General features: G+C 36.1%; 1 protein-coding gene across 3 annotated transcripts in view; it reads left to right on the forward strand.

Annotated features, from left to right (window-relative positions):
• The first annotated feature begins 4,485 nt into the window (after nt 1-4,485).
• Nucleotides 4,486-21,592, forward strand: part of LOC145731713 (protein-L-histidine N-pros-methyltransferase) — a 40,457-nt gene continuing 23,350 nt past the window's right edge. The window contains exons 1-3 of one of the 3 annotated variants that reach the window (XM_081983623.1): nt 4,486-4,629; nt 6,482-6,699; nt 15,501-15,691. In XM_081983623.1, coding sequence (XP_081839749.1) covers nt 6,508-6,699; nt 15,501-15,691 — 383 coding nt within the window. In that variant the 5' untranslated portion in view covers nt 4,486-4,629; nt 6,482-6,507. Of the gene's footprint in view, nt 4,630-6,481; nt 6,700-7,054; nt 7,201-15,500; nt 15,692-21,592 lie in introns of those variants that run through there. The other 2 variants (XM_081983624.1, XM_081983625.1) reach the window with 2 other exon arrangements.

Raw genomic sequence — 21,592 nt, forward strand, 5'->3', positions numbered from 1 at the left:
ATTTTTCTTAATATTTACCATTTGATTAACCCTCACTCCCTTAAAGTACCCGGCCTTTCTGAGTTTTTGACAGGATAATATTCCTATATCTACCCTTAGTCGATTTCGTGAAAAAAATCCCCAGCAACGGTCCATTTTCAACCTTTAAAAAATGTTTAAACAAAATACTTGGTATATTTTTCTTAATATTTCCCATTTGATTAACCCTCACTCCCTTAAAGTACCCGGCCTTTCTGAGTTTTTGACAGGATATTATTCCTGTATCTACCCTTAGTCGATTTAGTGAAAAAAACCCCCAGCAACGGTCCATTTTCAACCCTTAAAAACAATTTAAATTGTAAAATGTTTCTACTTTTTCCACCACCTCGCATTTAATTAACCCTCACTCCTTTAAAGTACCCGGCCTTTCTGAGTTTTTGACAGGATAATATTCCTAGATCTACCCTTAGTCGATTTCGTGAAAAAAATCCCCAGCAACGGTCCATTTTCAACCCTTAAAAAATGTTTAAACAAAATACTTGGTATATTTTTCTTAATATTTCCCATTTGATGAACCCTCACTCCCTTAAAGTACCCGGCCTTTCTGAGTTTTTGACAGGATATTATTTCTGTATCTACCCTTAGTCGATTTAGTGAAAAAAATCCCCAGCAACGGTCCATTTTCAACCCTTAAAAAATGTTTAAACAAAATACTTGGTATATTTTTCTTAATATTTACCATTTGATTAACCCTCACTCCCTTAAAGTACCCGGCCTTTCTGAGTTTTTGACAGGATATTATTCCTGTATCTACCCGTAGTCGATTTAGTGAAAAAAACCCCCAGCAACGGTCCATTTTCAACCCTTAAAAACAATTTAAATTGTAAAATGTTTCTACTTTTTCCACCACCTCGCATTTAATTAACCCTCACTCCCTTAAAGTACCCGGCCTTTCTGAGTTTTTGACAGGATAATATTCCTATATCAACCCTTAGTCGATTTCGTGAAAAAAATCCCCAGCAACGGTCCATTTTCAACCTTTAAAAAATGTTTAAACAAAATACTTGGTATATTTTTCTTAATATTTCCCATTTGATTAACCCTCACTCCCTTAAAGTACCCGGCCTTTCTGAATTTTTGACAGGATATTATTCCTATATCTACCCTTAGTCGATTTAGTGAAAAAAAACCCCAGCAACGGTCCATTTTCAACCCTTAAAAACAATTTAAATTGTAAAATGTTTCTACTTTATCCACCACCTCGCATTTAATTAACCCTCACTCCCTTAAAGTACCCGGCCTTTCTGAGTTTTTGACAGGATAATATTCCTATATCAACCCTTAGTCGATTTCGTGAAAAAAATCCCCAGCAACGGTCCATTTTCAACCTTTAAAAAATGTTTAAACAAAATACTTGGTATATTTTTCTTAATATTTCCCATTTGATTAACCCTCACTCCCTTAAAGTACCCGGCCTTTCTGAATTTTTGACAGGATATTATTCCTATATCTACCCTTAGTCGATTTAGTGAAAAAAAACCCCAGCAACGGTCCATTTTCAACCTTTAAAAAATGTTTAAACAAAATACTTGGTATATTTTTCTTAATATTTCCCATTTGATTAACCCTCACTCCCTTAAAGTACCCGGCCTTTCTGAGTTTTTGACAGGATATTATTCCTATATCTACCCTTAGTCGATTTAGTGAAAAAAAACCCCAGCAACGGTCCATTTTCAACCCTTAAAAAATGTTTAAACAAAATACTTGGTATATTTTTCTTAATGTTTACCATTTGATTAACCCTCACTCCCTTAAAGTACCCGGCCTTTCTGAGTTTTTGACAGGATAATATTCCTATATCTACCCTTAGTCGATTTCGTGAAAAAAATCCCCAGCAACGGTCCATTTTCAACCTTTAAAAAATGTTTAAACAAAATACTTGGTATATTTTTCTTAATATTTCCCATTTGATTAACCCTCACTCCCTTAAAGTACCCGGCCTTTCTGAGTTTTTGACAGGATATTATTCCTATATCTACCCTTAGTCGATTTCGTGAAAAAAATCCCCAGCAACGGTCCATTTTCAACCTTTAAAAAATGTTTAAACAAAATACTTGGTATATTTTTCTTAATATTTCCCATTTGATTAACCCTCACTCCCTTAAAGTACCCGGCCTTTCTGAGTTTTTGACAGGATATTATTCCTATATCTACCCTTAGTCGATTTCGTGAAAAAAATCCCCAGCAACGGTCCATTTTCAACCTTTAAAAAATGTTTAAACAAAATACTTGGTATATTTTTCTTAATATTTCCCATTTGATTAACCCTCACTCCCTTAAAGTACCCGGCCTTTCTGAGTTTTTGACAGGATATTATTCCTATATCTACCCTTAGTCGATTTAGTGAAAAAAAACCCCAGCAACGGTCCATTTTCAACCCTTAAAAACAATTTAAATTGTAAAATGTTTCTACTTTTTCCACCACCTCGCATTTAATTAACCCTCACTCCCTTAAAGTACCCGGCCATTCTGAGTTTTTGACAGGATATTATTCCTATATCTACTCTTAGTCGATTTAGTGAAAAAAACCCCCAGCAACGGTCGATGTTCAACCCTTAAAAAAAACAAGTTTATTAACTTATCTTTGCATCTTTGACTTAATCCTAGAATGATGCACAATAATTACTATAATAAATTTTTAATTATTTAATTGTATTTTATATTTCTACAGTAGTTATAGCAAGAGCAGGCTAGACGGGAGAACAAACGGTAGAAAGCGTAAAGTGAATACGCGCGACCACTGGTGGAAAAACGAACTGCCGATTTCGTTGCCGAGAATCGTTGCTAACATGTCTCCGGTCAGGTATGTAGGGCTGTTCGGTGTTATTAGCTTCTTCTGCTCGGGCATCAGCAGAACCACTAACACCAGTCACCCTTTAATTTAACTGTCTAATTTGTCATTCTAAATTTGGTTGCCATTAAAATTGATAAAAATTATGGAGCTGAATTTATCAACTCAATTTAACTTTATTCTCTTCTCAGCTCGTATTTATCCACTCCTGGATGTAGGCCTCTTCCAAATCCGTCCACGCCTTTCTATTTCTAGCAGTCCGGGTCCAATTCCTTTCTGCAACATTCTGAATATCGTTTCTGGGGCCTGCCAATGCTCCGTTTAGTCTCTGTTGGGCGCCAAACTAGTATCCTATGTGCCCACCTGTGGTCGTCCTGCCTTGCCACATGACCACCTCATCTCCATTTCAGTTGTGCCACAAGCCTTAGAACATCTGTCACTTTAGTTCTTCTACGAATTTCCTCGTTGCGGATTCTATCCCTTGGAGTGATTCCTATCATAGTCCTCTCCATTGCTCGTTGAGTGGTTTGCAGTTTATTGGCAAATTTGCGGGTAATTGCCATTGTCTCTAGTCCATATGTGAGAACCGGCATCACGCAGGCATCAAAAACTCTCCTTTTCAAATTTATAGGAAATTCACTAGATTTAAGGATAAATCCTAGTCTGCCAAAGGCTGCCAAGGAGAGGCCTATTCTTCTTGTGATTTCAGAAGATTGATTTTCTTTGACAAGTTGAATTTTGTGGCCTAAGTAAACATATTCCGAGACAATCATAAAAGCATAAAATGCATATTCGAAAACGCTGATGGTATGAATTTGATCATTTTGAATTATCTAAGATGTATATAAACTTTTGCCCAATCTAGAACACCAATCAGGTCAAAAACCTTAGACAAATCCAACTATAGACGTCAATTAAACTTAACCAACTCACTATTTCCATTTCCTGCCTTATTTTATTCCACTAACGAAAAGAAAACCAAGAAGAAAACAATTACTCCCCCATTCGACGCGACAATGATTGACACATTTACAAATTATCTATGTTTTTTTCTATTTAAGGACACCGCAAAAGTAAACCCTCCCAAAGTCTATATCGGCGACGGTAATGAGAGAAAAAAAATTGACAAACAAATAAACTACTACTAATTAAATTCCCCGAACCCCAATGGATAAAAATTAAATTTTCCCTTTTTCCTTTAGATGCAATTTCGTGAAAATTATCCATGCGAAAATCGTCTTATTGGAGATTTGTACACGAAACCAATTTCCACAAGGATAATTAGAAAAAGTCGCCGATAGCGAGGAAAGCAAATTAAAACGTGAAAATCACGCTAAAATGCGTCAGTATCTAATTTTATTATTGCTGAGGGAGTATCACCTGTTTGTTAGCGCTAAATTTTAAATCTAGACAAAATTAACGGTGTCGATACGAAAACTCCTCTATCACTATCGACCCACAAAACATCTGACTGTCCTACAGTGTTGCCAGACTAACGCTAAAAGTTTAGAGTAACACTATTTCTTGACTATTGCTTCACTAAATTTACCTTATTAAACTAACATTTTTTGATTTTTTAGTTAAAGTGTGTGGGTCAAGTTGGTTTTACAGAACTAACAGAGGCTTTTTAAACATTTGTGAAACAGCTAATTTGCAACAAAACCACTCAATAAGTGAAAGGTTTAGCACAATTTGGCAATGTTCAAGTGACAGCTTAAGTTTCTCGCCGGGTCGTAAACGAAGCAGGGTTTTGTTTATTTTCGTTTGGGACTTTCAAAAAGTTTTTAATAATTTTAAAGGTATGTACTGAGTGGTTGTGTGATTTGGTAGCAAAATTGGTTTAGGCACTGTTTGCGCTGCTTTTTTGTGGTTTAGGCTTGGAGTTGGCTAGATTTTGTTCAATTTGCTATCTAACCTTAACTTTCTATTCTGGTTGCGGTTACGGTTCCACCAGTCCGTCCTTGTAAATTCTGTTAAAGAGCCGGAGTTAGTATAGGCGTTCGTCAGGAATCACCAGTATAATGAATGAAATAGTAAATCATTCTAAATTATAATAATTTCCAAACCCTCTAGAAAGCTGCCATCATTGTCATCATCAAGTATGACTTAATTATTGTAATATTTTGTGCATGTAAGAGGTACTGTTTGAAATGTTACTTTTAGGAATCATGTTTGATGATTTTATTCTGATTTTCCAAATTTGTATACCAACCATTTTGTCATTTAGTTTTAACTGCTTTTAAGTTATTAATATATATTTTTCTACCAAGTGGTTTAATTCTACCTCCAATACAAGATCTCGGTGAAGGTGTTTGTTAAAGTATTAAACGCACGTCTCGTTTAACTTGCTGAGCCAAAAGGGCTTTACAATTTAAACGTGACAATACATCAATACATAAATTAAAAAAATCGATATAAACGAACTCGACAGGAATGTATTGAAAACTACTTTAAACAAAAAACCTGAGGCTCATCAACTCCAATGATAACGTCAATGATATTTGGAAATTGTTCGAAAACCAACTCAGTAAAGTCATAAATCAACATCCAACTATCAGCTATCACTGACAAAATACTAGAACTTATGGAACAACGAAGAAGAATGAAGCCTAATACGATGGAATATAGGAATAAACAAAAGGAAATTAAGAACAAGATCCGGGACGCTGAGGAAAAATGGATGACAGACTGATGCAGAGAAATGGAAGAGCTGGAAAGGAAACATGTACAAGAAAATTAGAGAAGTTGCTGGCCTATATACCAGGAAAACAAGCAGACTAATCATTGACATGAGGTTCTTAAAGCCTGGAGTGGATACATAGCTGAACTATTTTATCAGATCAACCAGACACCACTGTTAGCGTGGAAGCGTGCAAAATATAAAAAAGCGACCGGACTAGATGATATTCCAGTGGAACTTTTGAAAATGATCCAAGAAGACAACGTCGGGGTGTTAGTTAAACATTACAAAAAGAGTTCAGTAAGAAGCATTTTCAATCTTCACTGTTGGTAATTTGCTATTGGTTAAGAAAAATTCGAGTCTTACTTGTGTAATAGACATCAAAGAGAATAGCATGTCTGATCCTTTATGTGTTCAGCATGGAATAAAAAATTAAGCACAAAAGTCAACTAAATTGCAGATTATATAACTAGAAAATGTTCAAAGAAGGTGGACTATGGAGACCATACTGCTGTTGTATAACAGTATCATCTCAAGTTTTGCTCTGCTGTTATAATCTGCCTGGTTTTAAGTTCGTCAAGACCCAGAATGTGCAAAATTGAGCTATGAGGTGCATATTGTGATGCAATAGATATACTCTCCATTATAACAATGTGGAGGGTTTTAAACATGTTACCTGTTCAAAAAATTATTATTTGTGACGTTCACGTGTTTGTTTTTAAAATAAAAAATGGACTGTTAGCAACGCAAGCGGATCAGTACGAGAAACTGTTCTGATTTTATTTTGAATGGGAATTGTAGAACAATACAGATGTTCCATTCAGTATTGGTGAGTCGATAGAGTAATGTTCATTATTTCATTAGGTATATTTGAATACTTAAATTTTAAAACTCTTCCAAAAATGGTATTTTGGAAAACATTTGTGGCTTTCAGTTATTATTGTTAAAAAATTTGAATTTTTGTTTTTCAGGTTACTGAAACGCATCGAACGATGTTATGTTAACTGCAGATGTGTGCCTCAACCGTCCGGACTTTCTGAATCTGCAAACTTGTCCAGCACCAATTGATATGGCTCAGAGGTCCCCAAACACGTTCTTTAGGGGGTATAAGCCCCGTGGTTCCCTAGCTCGTGCCTTACACGACAAAGTGGTCCAAGACCAGTATTTAAGCCAAATAGACAAGAACGAGGTGAGTAGCCCCAATAATCTCGCATGTCTCAGAGAAATTTCGAGCTCTATGAAAGTTCCCATGAAAAATTCAAGAAGTAAACATTGATTCATTATTTAAGTCGGTCATGTTAATAAACGTTTTATGGGGGGACACACGTAAGGAAAATTGGACATAATTGGTATAATTCCGGTTAATAGTTTATTAATGGGGATCCAATTGCGGTTGGCCTCCCTTAGATATTGGGGGGTGGTTATAATCACTCGGTGAATTGTTTTTTTTTCTAACTGTAATACGTGTAGTTGCTCGTGTGTACCTAATCTAATAATTGTTTAGTTAAAGATTTTCTCGTTTACGCAAAATATAAACGCGATAAAAACAGTTTAGTTTACCACCGTCAATTATACAGATAGCACAATCGGTTACTTAATTGATCTACCGCGTGTGTTTACAAAAAAATGCTCGATCATTGCAATGGAGGGATGGCCTTTTAGGAAAAATTTCACCAAACTGAAAATCGACGTAAGTAGACGACAGGAAAAAAATTGTGGTCCGTACACGAAATTTGCGTGTATGCAAATCTCGTATCTTTCCAGTCAAGTAGACAAAAAGGGGATAACATCACAAAGAAAATTACAATACACTTAAAGTCTTGTCTTACACGATCCCCCCAGCGTGGAAAAACAGACAAGGCTGCTTAGCATTCACCCTGTGTCCGATTATCCCGTAGGCTACACGTACTCAGAAAGGGATAGTTCATCTAGGTTAGTCCCGAAGCAAATGTTCTAACTTTGAAACTAATACAGAAAATTATTTTATCACCATTCATTATTTTATCATCGTGGTCTGACATTTCTTTTAAGGCGCGTTCTCATGAGTCAAGTTTAGTTGACCGATTATAGTTGATCAACAAAAATTGAATAAAATATGTAGTGAGAACTTTTGTTTCAATAAAATTGAACAACTAATTAGTTGATCAAAAAAAGTTTGACCCAGTCAAACTTTATCGTTCAAGTAATGAGTTGTTTTCCAATTCCTTTCAAGTTGAAACCCGTCTTGACACGTAGGAACAACCTATCACTACAGTTGATTCAAGTTGAACCTTCAGTTTGTTTTCAACCGGCAGTCACACGTGCATTTTGGGCTTATTTTGTCAGTTGTGTTTTTTTTTATTTTGAACGTATTAAATATTTTTAATCTTAAAAATGAGCCTCAAGTGGTCTGAAAGCGTGATGTTAAAATTCTTAGAACTTTATCATAAGCATGATTGTCTATGGAACCATCGACTAGATAAATATAAAAATAGAGATGCAAGAGAAAGTGCTTTGGGTTCAATTATCAAAGAAATGGAAACTGATGGTCTTACTATTACTTAATTAATAAAATCGTTTTTAATTCTTCTTTTACTAAAATACTTATTGTATTTACAATTTCACATACAACTGCTTTCGACGCCGTTTTCAACTGTATTGATATAGGGATATCGAGCTCGACAGTGATATCGTGTCGACCGCGGCTTTTCAACTGAGTTGAAAATAAAATTGAAACATGTTCTGTTGAAATGTGTGAACAAAAACTGATTCAACTTATATTCAATTTTTGTTGATCAACTATAATCGGTCAACTAAACCTGACTCATGAGAACGCGCCTTTAGATATCAAGGTTAGTGGTTTACAATTGAAGGGTGCACGGGAAAAACAAGCTAAGTCAATTTTTGGCCAAATTGAGAAAACAGCTTCACCTGATAGACAATAGCGATGCTATACAGGGTCCAAACTTAGTCAGAAGAAAATCGAGCTACGTCGTCTAATAGAACATATCTTAGGATAGGCGTACACGGGAATGACCTACTTACCTTTCAATCTTTTTAGTAACTAATTAGTTTAATAATTTTTTATCAATAAAAAACAAACAAGTTTTCAACTAATTATTTTTTGACATACATTTTAATTTATGAATTACCTTGTTTGCTACTTAAGCTTGATGAATTTAATATTTATAATATAAATCTGGTGAAAAACAGGCTAAGTCAAGACCTATTTTTGTATCTTCTTCAACAAAAACCTTGTAATTATTATATTAAATAAAAAAGCATGCTGCTTTATATATAAAAAAATATTTATGTTTCTAATGCCTATAGGTGACCAGTTAACAACGATTTTAGAGATAAAACTGCTGTACTCAAAAACTTCAAAATTTGACTTAGCTTGTTTTTCCCGTGCACCCTTCAATTATTTAAACTATAGGCGCAGTGTTTGTGTAACAGGGGGTTTTCCAAAACTTTTGCTGAAATTTCACTCACTTTTTATCTATTATTGAGATTAATGGACTAGATTGGACTGTATAATAAACTAAGTTTCAGTTAGAATTTATTAATTTTGGCTATTTGCCAACAAAACTGGCAATTGACATCAAATTCTTGAAAATTGAATTAAAAACTGCAAATCGACGTCAAATTCATGATTTGGTAATAGGAATTTTGCCAGTCAGTTAAATTTGTAATCTTTTTTAACGAATTTTAGTGCTAAAAACTGGAAAACGGCTCAAATCGAATGACTTTTGATACATTCTAGCAGTCAATCTCATATTTGTTCCGAAAATTGTCTGATAAAACGGAAGTTACAGTGGTAACCGGACTATAAACCCATTATCAAGACGGGAGTCGGACCTCGCCCTCTTCGGCAGTTTGTCCCGGTGCAAGACATTTTTTACGACTCGTCCCCGAGGTGTGCTAACCTTTTTTTTCGACGCGCATTTCCTTTTTGGGGACCCTTTTGCCTTATACATAACTAACTCGCCAGAGTGGGGATTCTACGAATGATTAGTTAGTTTCCTATAGTTATTTGAAGATTAATTATTTCTTCAAATCATCCCACTTAGACGACTTAATTAAGGTTATCATTAATGCAACAGGCTTGCATAGCTTTGGACCTCACCAGATGACCACCGATGGTCGTTAATCCGCTTTAATACCCTCACGTACGAAAGAGCATATTACCAACAGTCCGCAGGCTTTCTTATTGACTTTTTGCGACCGATAATTAGATCAAAACGCTTTTAAAAAGCGCTAAAGAAATGCCAACGAAACACACGCTCATTATATCTCATAAACTGTCATAACGTTTTTAGCATTCCGGCGACGACTTTGATGTGTGCCACCATGTTTAATGAATTCAAAGCAGTCGGTAATGATCGGAAAATGAGTGGTGATCGGGCTTTGTCGCTTATTATTCCAGATCGCAAATATGCCGATTAATCGATCGATAATCAGGAGGAATTGGTCTCGTTGGCCTTTCAAGATCTCTTTTTCTTGTTTCCGACTTTTTGTTCAAGGCAAATTAGACGCGCGTAACTACGTCTGATTTCCGTCTAGCCACCGAACTGGCCGGATCTAAATCGGCCGGACGAAGAAAGAAGACATTAATACACAAGCGAACCGCAACAAAAACAAGTGACAACCATCGGACAAGTGACAGCACGGCGGACAAAACAATCGAACAGCGTTTTTTGGCCGACCAATGGAATGTCGGGAATGGCCGTAGCCGCCGCAGTTCTAATGTCCTGGACGCCATAAAAATACGCCCGTTTTTCTGGGTTTGGTACCGCTTTTCGATTTGTTGATGTCAATTTTAAATTGATAAGGTAGTACATTTTCAGGACTAAAAAGCAAGAACACAGAATAGAACCAATCAGACAAAATAGGGAATGATAGAGAACCAGTCGATAATCCTTAAACTTTCTATATGCAAGATTGTTGAAGCAACTGTAATATACAAGATCTGACAACAAAGTAAAAAGAAACGTCATTTTTAACTCATTCTTCATCTTTGTCAGAAGCAGTATACTGCAATGATGGTCCTAACGTTACCACATAAGGGACGAAATTCCTTCTAAACTGCTCGTCAAAAGGAATGGGATAACAACATTTTTGGACTTTTTCGAGCGGCTGTTTTTTCAAATTGATTCACTTGATTTTACAAATTTTTTGAGGATTAAAAGTATTATTTTTAATTTTTTTGCGAGAAATGGCGTTAGACCGAATTATCCATTTTTTGACTACACCTCAGTCATACCCCGTACACTCGGATCCGTGGCAACTTTCAAAAAGATCATTTAGGTCATCAGAAAGAGAAAGAAAACACCTTTTACTCCTCAAAAAAATTATTAAAAAAAGGCACAGCCTCTCAAAAAATTTGCTGCGCCATTCTTTTTGACCAGCAGTTTGTTTTGATTTAGCAATTTAAGTGACTTTGGATGGATTGGAATATTGGTTTCTTCATAATCAAAATCAAAAACCACTCAGTATATTTGCAGACTAATAATAAGCAGCTGTACAAAACCCTAACCTAACCAGCCATCAATAAGCCTCCCCGCCCGCCAGATTCTGTCAAATCGACCGGCCTCCTAACACTGCCGCGTTTAATTATAAAGCCCCATCCTCACTACTAAATTAATGGCATTTCTTCTGAACGGCCTTTCTGGCTACCGGTGTTAAAAACCACATTCAGATACCGTTAAGCAAACACTTAAAACCAACCCCGTTTTCTGCTTTTCTTGCTTTCCTTTCTTGTTTGGTGGTATTTGCAAGTTTGAGATAGGTTTTCCTCCAAATATAGGCTTTTCGATGGCGTTTACGCTACTTGAACTCTACATAATACATAAATGCAAAATAAGTTCCGAGAAGTAAGGAGTTTGATACACACATACAGCGGAGATAGAAATGTATAAAAAAGTCCTGAATTTTGTTTTTTAATGGAAATTTTGTGCTTTTGTGGCTGCGTCAATCACCCAGCTCTATAGGTGGTGGCTTAAATATTGCGGAAGGGCGTAGGACGTAGCGTAATTGAAATTTTTAAATCGGGAGAGATTTCCGATTAATGGGGCGTGCGTTAATTGATGGGCCATTATCTCGTAAACTGTTTTAAGGGGAGAGCGTACGAAACGAGGCTGTTATTCAACCCACCGATTTTTATGCATAAATTTTACGTTTCCCGATAGATTACTTGGCTATTCGCGTTTATTAAATCTTGTTTAGTCCTTTTCACTTCAAGACTTTTTTTAAAACTGTCCTAGGATATGTGGAAATTTCTAAGACTCGTTTGAAATCCCTGGAAGGCATCCTAAAACTTCTTCCATAGGAACAACCTTCAAGAATGCTTGGATGTTTTCCAAATGCAGAGAGAGCTAAACTTAGATTGTCAAGGATCTAAACTACTGGGACAGGAAATTGATTAAGATGAAGCTTATGTGGTTAAAGATAGAGTCAACCTGCATTACCATAATGCCTAGCAACATGCCCTTCTTCCTAATCAACTTCCTAAGCCACCTCACAGTTCTGATATAGCCTTGTGGCCCTTTTGGCTTGTTGTGTTTGTTCCTTAAAGTGCAGGAAAAAAGACAGAGGCAAACTTCTTTGCTGCTGCTAAAAATGATGATCCAATTTGGAACATTGTGAGCATGTCTGTGTGACAATATCGCTTATTCCTCTTAAAGCAGAAAGTGCGCTAGCTTCCGTTCAGTACAGACCCAGCTCCTTGGGACTTTTGATACAATTGAGTGGTGTTTAACTATAAACAGACTATTCTAATCATCATAGGCTTGCCGGACACAATAATATAAGACGAAGCATGTTCTTAAAAGTGCAAGAAAAGGGACAGAGGCAAACAAAATGAAACCTGAAAGGAAAAAACATGGAAACGCACGTTACTACATTCTTGAAAAGTGTGTTGATCTAGAATATTACGCTTTTATGGCTTTTTAGTTTAGATATATGCTTTCTTAATTTTATTCTGTGATGTGCCTATAAATCAATGCAAATTTGTCCTAAATGGGCCTAAACGAATCCTACTGCAGGGAATCGCTAATTTCCAGGATACCTGTTTCAGACTAAAAATGGCCACACCTCAGCTTGAACCACAAGGTAAACTTTCGGCATTTTCTTGGACATCAAAGGTGCTCAAACAAAGGACGAGACTCAAATGTATGTAGTTGTTCCACTCATTATCCAAAGAACCAAGGAAACTCACCATCTCAGGAAAAAAAGGCCTGATTTTGATGAAATTATTGATTCTTTAGATAAACTCTTGCACAAACTGGAAGTCTGGCAAACACCACGATTGCTCTTGCTGTGGTTTAACTATTTTTTCTTTGATGGTAGTTGATACTGCTGATACATGCTCCAGACAGCCACATATACCAATTTTTTGGTGTAAAGTGTCAATTTGCAAAAAAATGTCTCCCCCTTTTAAGCCTACATGTAAGCTCTTTTAAGATGAGAGGTTTGTTGTTATCTTGCCGCTTTGAAGTGTCGGGGGAAAGGGCACTAACGACATCCCTTACTTTCCCTTGTAGCACTAATCCCCGCATCCAGGATTTGCACGAATTTGAATACTAAAAAGCGGTCCAATTTCGAGGAAAAAAAACCGAACAATTAGCAATTACTGCCATCTACCCCCGCTGAGTCGACCCACGCCAAAAACCTTATGAATAAATAACCATACGGATCTCGTTTTCAGTGACCTGCAGTTAATTTACAGTGGAATCAATATAACAAATTCCATTTTGTGGCTCGTAAATCACAGCTTTAGCACCGTTCAATTCGCGTACAAAGTTATTGGGATAGGGGTTTATCGCACAGGTACGGCAAGTTATTTCGAGACGGTTTAATGTAGCAATTTACACGGTTTTATCCCCCTTTTTCTTTGCTAAACTATAGAATACGCCATTTTTACTCCCCTCATTTTCGAAATATCGCGACCAATTAAACGCAATTTTACGGTGCAAAAGTCCCGAAACTAATACCACCTTATTGTTTAAAAAACAACTTTAATAACCGGCCCATGATTAGCCAAAAATGCACACAGACGTTTAAGGCCAGCCTGGCTTGAAGATAACGGCGAAAAAAACCGTAATTGCCTCCCCTCAGCCTCAGCTCCCCAAAAAAAATGCTCTTTTTGGTGCGGGAAATCACCTAATTTGCAAGAAATCCCTTGGGATAACGTCTTGTGCCACTAAATTCTGAATATTACGAGCCAAGTAAAAAAAGAGAAAAAACGATCCGGGCGTACAGCTAAAAGTAATCAGCCGATGCGGATTCGCAGAGGATGAAAAGATGCAAAAAACGACTTCTTTGGCTCTCCAGACGCTAAAATACTGTAAAAATAACAATGGATAGAGCCTTTTTGGTTTTAGTTGGTTTTTTGATCAGAAAATGGTATATAATATCATGTAATAGCAATTGTTGATGTGTTGCTGGTATCGGTGTACAATAAAGATAGAAATACAATTTTAGTAGTTTTAGAAGAATTTAAAAAAAATGTTAAAGAAAAAACTGATAAATGCACATCAAAAGCAACCATTCAGGTAATGGAATTTAGACTATTTGGAAATTATAAAATATCAAGTAGATATTGTAAGAAGTAGTATTTACAGCTGCATAGAGCCAAATTTGACAGTCCTAACGCTAATGAACACTTTTCTTACGTCACGTGACAACTGTCATAACTCTTGAAACTATAAAATTACAAATAGTTACTTACTTAGAAGAATTACATTGTAAATTAGGTTTACAGCTCCATGAAGCCAAATTTGACAATTGGGACGTTAAGGAACACTTTAATACTTTGCTTGCGTCAAGTAACAGCTGACAGAACTGTTAAAACTCTTAAGTTTGAAGAATGTAATTTTCATTCAATTAACATTCAGTTGATTTGAATGTGATTTCAATGTACTTTTCGACGTGGAAAAGGTGTTTTAGAGTTTGAAAAACTGACATTTTTTCATAACATATAACTAAAACACATCATTTTTGCTTCTTCTAAATTTAGATGTCAAAGATTTCCTCTCAGGTCTCCGGAAAAAAATAAAACGTGCAAAGAGCTTAAAACCCTCCCAATTCCTATACATATATTTTTACTTAAGGGGGGCCGCGGCTCTATAAGAATTTATACGTTTTCGAATACCTTGCGGCGTTTGCGATCACATTTTGATTGGTTATGTGGAGTAAAATAGTGGGTGAAATACTCTAAATCCCTTTTTGGTAAAATGTATAAATTTCCGTAGATGTGGAAACGGTGTTTCTCGTTTTCTCGTCCATCCTTGTCCTATAACGCAATAAACCAGTCAATTTTCCTTCAGCTCTTAGAAGGAAAAACCGTTTTTCTTCAGAAACTCAGTTATAGTTAGAATAAGTTAGTCAAGAATTATATTTATTTTTTATCATAATTAAACTTGTTATTTACGATGAATTCGAATGTTTTAAGAAAGGACATATAGTTTTGAGGAGGTGCAGCTCTTCAACTTGGTAAAGGACCGCATCATAAAACAGGTGAAAGATGTAGGACCAAATTATAGAGTAGGAAAAACTGAATTTGTGATATGCAGATGATACGGTTCTTATAGCAGAAAATGAGGACAACCTCCAACCAATGCTATTTGAGCTAAACCAGGCCGCAAAACAATATAACATGAGCATCTCGATACCGAAAACCTGTGATCATAAGCAAGGATGCAAGTTGACACGACATTGACACTAAACGACCAACCAATCGAACAAATGATATGAGAATACCTGGGGATAAAAGCTTTAAGGTGCCGAAATACATCTGATGAGATGAAAACAAGCACATAAAGCAGCAAAACAGTCTGAAAAGAGGAAGAAGAAGAAGTATATGAAAATAATAAGACTATTGTATGTGGACATTTGATATTTCGGTGTCTAGTATAAACGAAAGTATCTACAGTGTAGTAGATATGTTCTGCATTGTTTTGAGAAATGTATTATCTGCTTTCATTTTCCTAACCTACTGATTTGTAATTGCAGTGGTACCAATGCAACCTAGCCCAATTGCCAGAGGATTTAAGGAAGAAGTTCGTTCAGCTAGGTCCTGACCAAGACACTATAGCCTTCCTGGAGAATGCGGAAAAAAAGTCTGACTGGATTCTGACACAAATTTGGCATATGCTGGCCAAACTGTTTTTAGGATGGTTTATGACTCAAACTACAATAAACGGGTAAGTGTGCTATATTTTTAATTCAATAGTAGCTGTTTTGCATTGAAAATATTTTAAAAAAGTGGCGGAAGACTGGTTTAAAGTAATTATATCACCTTTTGCATAAGATAATTAACCAGTCAATTACCAAAAAAAGTACTATGTCCTGTAGCTTGGTGGCATTCAAAAGTAAAAACTTTTAGTGTAGCAAATTATCTTTAAAAGTGTGAAAAAAGGAATACTTCTATAAAATATATAAATTTGATCCATAAATCCACTAAAAAAAAAAGAGAATGCTAGTAATACTTATTGTCACTATATTGATAAAATCAATGTGCAAGTCCATATTTGGTTTTTGCAAGATATTTCCCACCAGTTTGATTAAGGTCTTATTGTTCACAGTTTTTCAGATATCAACTAAATCTGTGGTGATTCTTATCACAAACATTCAAATGAGAATCAGCTTTTGCTTGAAAACTTGACAAGTGTTGAGATTTAATTAATTTGTAATTTTAAATACACTAATAATCTTAGCAAGTATCACATGTTTGACTTGTATGAAGACTGATTGAAACCTTTTATTGGAATCTCAAGCAAAGGACATTGATCGAAAGAATCCAAACGGAAATGATTTCCATTTCTTCTCCGAAGCGACCTTAATAACACGAATATTCCGGATAAAAAAACCGTTGTAATTTTATAATAATTACTACTGGGTGTTCACGCGGCTACTAATAATAAACTTTTTCAGCAGGGCTTAATGATGGCCGGCTCGAAGGACGAGAATTCAAAGAAAAAAAGCGTAATTATATAATTAGTTATGCTCAAAATGACAGTCAGGTAGAAATTAGAGACTGACGGACGCGCTTTTTGTAATTTTTTAATGACAAACTTGTGGGCCCCGATGTAAAGTTGCACACGGAATTCGATAAGCAAAAGACGTGTCCGCGTCCATGATGATGAATGCCCGAAATGGATGAGGGAAGGTGCGAAAAACAACGATATTTCTCGGCAGTCATTACGGCTAATGATGGCCATATAAAATTTACTAATTAAGGGCCGAAATGCAAAGTCACGTTCGGGATAAAAGGGGGTTTACGGCACCCTAATTTGTTTCACTTTGTTCCCTCGAGAAACCGGGGCGATTAATCACCAAGTGCGAAAAAGGGACTCTTTGAGTTACACGTTTTCTACTTTTAAGTCTTACCTGTAAATTGGCAAATATTTGATTTACAATTTTTTTTTTATTTACCAAAATTTATTTTTTTCTTGGATGACTGTGGTCGCAAAGGTATTATAAACAGGAGAATTCCTGCAGTAGGATTGATTGATTAGGTTGTCCAATATTGGATAATGTATAAGTAAAAAGACCTGGAATCTAGTAATCATATAATTGTTAACTTTGAAACTGGGTTATAATTAAGAAACTATTTTGAAAGATAAAGTATACTAAAAATGCACAAAACTGAGAAGAAATTCTTGCAGTGTTGCATAGGTAACATACAAGTCTTTATCTTCTTCATAAACCGTAGTTTCTCCACTGCTGGAATAGATCTCTTCAAGTCTCTTCCAGACATCTCTATCCTAAGGAGAGGATAAAAGGAGAAATAGAATAACTGGACAGAGAACAGGAGTATAGAAGATTTTACAAAAAAGTCAATGTCAATAGATGCAACTGAAATGAGCAGGGAGAACTGATTGATATCCACAAAGAGAAATGTATTAGAAAGATAGGTAAAGTAGTTTAGTGAACTCCTGAACAAAAATCACGAAACTAAAACCGAGAAAACGCGTGAAGAGTAGTAAGGGAAAATAATTAAGAACAGGAGCCATCCACAAGAACAGACATGGAACAAGATATACAAAGCCCAAAAGAGATATACAAAGTGAAAAACTGTATTTTGGCGACCCAGAGAAACAGAGAGTCTGAATGTCCAAAAACTGATTGAAGAAGAAGAAGTAGAAGAATGGTTCATAAGGCTGATAATGGCCTTATCATTATTACATCTGATTGCATTCACCTTTTTGGAGAGCGGGATAAACGTGGATCCCAGGCACTTTTCGAACGTTTTCATAAGGAAGGACGTCGTCTGAATAATTTGGACTCGGTACAATTCAAAACATTCAAAATAACTTCCTAACAGCTTTCGCGTATTGTTTTGCGTTTAGTTACTACAAGACTCACAACAATATACGATAATAAAACTCTCAGGCGCCAGCAAAATCAATTTTTCGAGGTTTGTGATCGGTCTGATGAGGTGACGTTCACATGTAAGCCGTTCCGAGAAAAATCAATCAAAATAACAATTAAAACCAGCCATCGTTAATTACCAACCTATAAATAACCCGTTTAAGTGCGGTTTTAACACCGAAACTAAATGTCACGCCCGTTTTAAGTTGGCTTTTTTGTCTTCGTTTTCGTTCTTTATTTTGCATCCTCCTCGGTTCAAATCAAACATCGTCCATCTATCGTAAAAACGTCCACTTTTGAAATATCGATTTTTATATTGAACCATTATTTTTTTTTCTTAATTGGTTGCCGTATTCAATTTGAGAGTTTCACGTCTCATATTGTTTTGACCGTGGATAATTACAACACTACCAGTTAGTCGCTCTTGTAGTTTCTATAAAGTTATTTTTGTTGTACTGCATATTTAAGTTAAAAACATTTAAATCATTATTCAATTATGTTTTTTTTTATATTAAATTTCTTATTGATTTCCATTAAAGCATGGTAGATTGCAAGGTGCGTTATTACCTAAGGAACATCTCCTGGTTCTCATTAATTTTGCTTATGCTCGAAAAGCCACAGAAGTAATTGGATTTCTCTTCTTTTATTTCCCCAATTTCCAGGTGCGGTAATTAGTTTTTCTTTGTTGCTCTAAACTATGCATGAATACCAAATACGAAGTCTTTTCAGACATTTTTAACGCTGGTCAGTCAGAATTTCATAGTCAAATACCAAAATTATTTGTGAATGATACCAGTTGTTCCATTCTCACGTTTCCGTTCGAGTTTTTTTTTTATTTAAAAGCAATTCCATATATCTCGGACTATTTGCGGGCGGTTTATCTCGGGTCGTAACTAATTTGCAGTGCTGTTCACACGTAGGCGTAAAATAAATCATGCAGTGGACTCACTAATTGCTTAGCTGGTTTGGCTGCAGTACAAATAGCCCGTAACCAGATTAACTCTGTGCCCATCAACGCCCGTTTCACTTATCTCGGTGAACAACATAGTTTTTATTTAAGACAGTCTGTTTTTACAGATTTGTCTATTATATTGTTTGTGATATACCTTTTATTGAAATCACTTATTTTTTGGGTGAAGTACTAGTGAAATTATGTTAGACTTAGTCAACTGTCTCATCATTGAGTCTTGTTGGGTTGGATCAATTCAGTTGCAGATAAACTTCAAAGTCTTCTACTACTCATCTTGATCACTTGAAATCAGTGAAAAAATGCTCAGTTAGGAAAGATACTGACATTATGAAAGACGGTGCTGAAATCAGTTGCAGTCAGACGTTTTGCTTTGAAATATTTACTACTCGCTGGATCATCTTTCTCAGGAGCATTAAATTGCGATAGATCTCTTTTCTATTTAGTTATTTAGGAACCAGCGTAAAGAAGAATTGTCCTGTCGCTTTGCTAATTTTTCATTTTGTCTCTTACGACATTTAATATACTTCACGATCAAAGGGTTTTTGCCAGATGGCACATCGGTAGGATCATAATACACCGGTTGTAGAGAATTATTGGTTCTTTAATCCAAGTTGAAGATATCATTATCATTCGCTTTTCTTCTCGATCTAGATGCCATTTTGGCAAATTATTCCACTTTTTCTTGGTACATAGTAGAACTTCAAAGCCTATTTCAATTCAGAATTGTTGCAGCTGATTGATACAATTGTGTACCTACTTTGTTTCATTATTGAAATTACAGGTTTCGAATGGACTTTGTTATCCGCATTACAGTTAGTAGTAGGTAGTAGTTTATTGTATTTTGTAGTATATTTTCTAATGACACCACCAAGTACATTGTACTCATAAAATAAAAATACTTCTTGCTCTGCGGGAAATTTCAGCTGTTTGGATTTGTTTTACCACGCTATCAGCTGGGCAGCATTTGGTAAGCTAGGCTACATCGCAATCAACCTTAATCGGGAAGACTATGAGGCTCTTATCCGTCAAAACATACGGACTTAAGACTGTTACAAAGAAGAGAAAGACTCCGAGAGTCATAGAACGTGCCATGTTCAGCCGAAGAGTAACGGATGTTGTGACAAGAGTAGTCGATCTAAAGTGGAGATTGGCAGGTCATGGTGCAGGGCAGAACCCATCTAAGTGTTCCTAAATTATTAATAAACACATAAGGATATCTGTCTATTACAGAAGAACATCAATATTTTTGCATTAGAGGGATTTTAAATTCTTTGAAGCTTATTTGGGATTGATATTACTGGAATGAATGGTTGGTGGATAGCAGTGGTCTGATCGGCGAACACACACATATGCACACGTTCCTGATTACGACAAATTATAAAACAAAACGGACTTGGAATGACAATTGGCCGACAGGAAGAGGCATTTGTACAGTTTTTACTGGCGCAATCATAAACGCATTAAATAGATAATACAGTGGCTTGCCCAATAATTACAGAAGTACGATGCGACCATATGCTCGAGGTATTCGTCGACCATTGACTACCGTAGACCGTGTTATAGGCAGGTCGTTAACTGATGAGTTTTTTGCGATGGATATTAGAGCAATCGCGCTAAACTATAATAATAATAATAACATGGTGACTGCGTATAAAAACCAGGGAAATTATCAATTATTGTATGCCCGATATTAGAGAGAAACCGTTGCGGTTTACGTAATTGCACCGCGAAAGTCGATGTCCAACAGCTCCCGCACGAAATCAAAAGCGTTCCAAAAACGTTAATTTTAATTTCGGATAAATCCCGATTTTTTTGTTTTGTTGCCTTGGGCCTTCTTTTAATTTTAATCGCCGCCAAATGCAAACAAAAGCGTCATCGAGCTCGAGCATTAACTCTGTACCGCTTTTTTTTTGGGTAGAGCGGCAAAAACGCAGTGCCACAGCATAGTTCGGCAGTCCCTCTTAATAACAATAAATAATGCGTATTAATTGGTTTGATATATTACCGGCATTGCTGCTTTTTGCGCCCCCCGGTGGCTTCTACAACGAGAATGCGGCCCCCTTTTTTTTTGAGAGCCACGGACGCTTCGGAATGCTCAACCTTTGTGGCGGTGTTAAAATTTTGACACCGGATTTTCGCTCGTCTTCCATACTGATGTAAGGATTTTCGACTTCAAATCAGATTAGATGTCATATTTAACTCTTATTTTATGGCCAACTTTCCTTCTATTTACATTGATGTTTTAGGGAGTCTATATTCACTGGGACACTTTGAAGAAACCAATTTGGGAGATTGCTTGATTGCCAATCAAAACGTTCACCAGAAATGGAGGAATGAAGGAAGTTTAGTATGATAATCAAGATTTTACACCAACTCATCATGTTCTGAATAGCTTTACAGTAGCTAAGCTAATTTTTCAGTCAGTTGGTTCTGTTTGGCAAAGTCCTCCAAAGTCTCCTAGAAGAAGAATACGGACATCAAGAAATAACAGGCAGGTTCGAGCGGGTCTTACCTAGCTGAACGAAAAGAAAGTCGCCAGAAATGGAGAAGTGTATTTTCTATTTGTGGACCTGACGAAAGCATATGATAGTGTTTCAGTGCCAACACTATGGCAAGTAATGGAAAAATTAACAGCCATAAGGCAGTTTTACGATCAATCAAGCTTCATGGTTAAGCTGAAGAGTAAATTGTCGGACAGCTTTCCAGTTACCAAGAGTCTGAGACAAGGCTGCTGTTTATCTCCCATCCTATTTAAGATATG

This window comes from Ips typographus, linkage group LG7 (genome assembly GCF_016097725.1).
Source record: "Ips typographus isolate SLU linkage group LG7, UJ_Ityp_2.0, whole genome shotgun sequence".
Taxonomy (NCBI): Eukaryota; Metazoa; Arthropoda; class Insecta; order Coleoptera; family Curculionidae; genus Ips; species Ips typographus.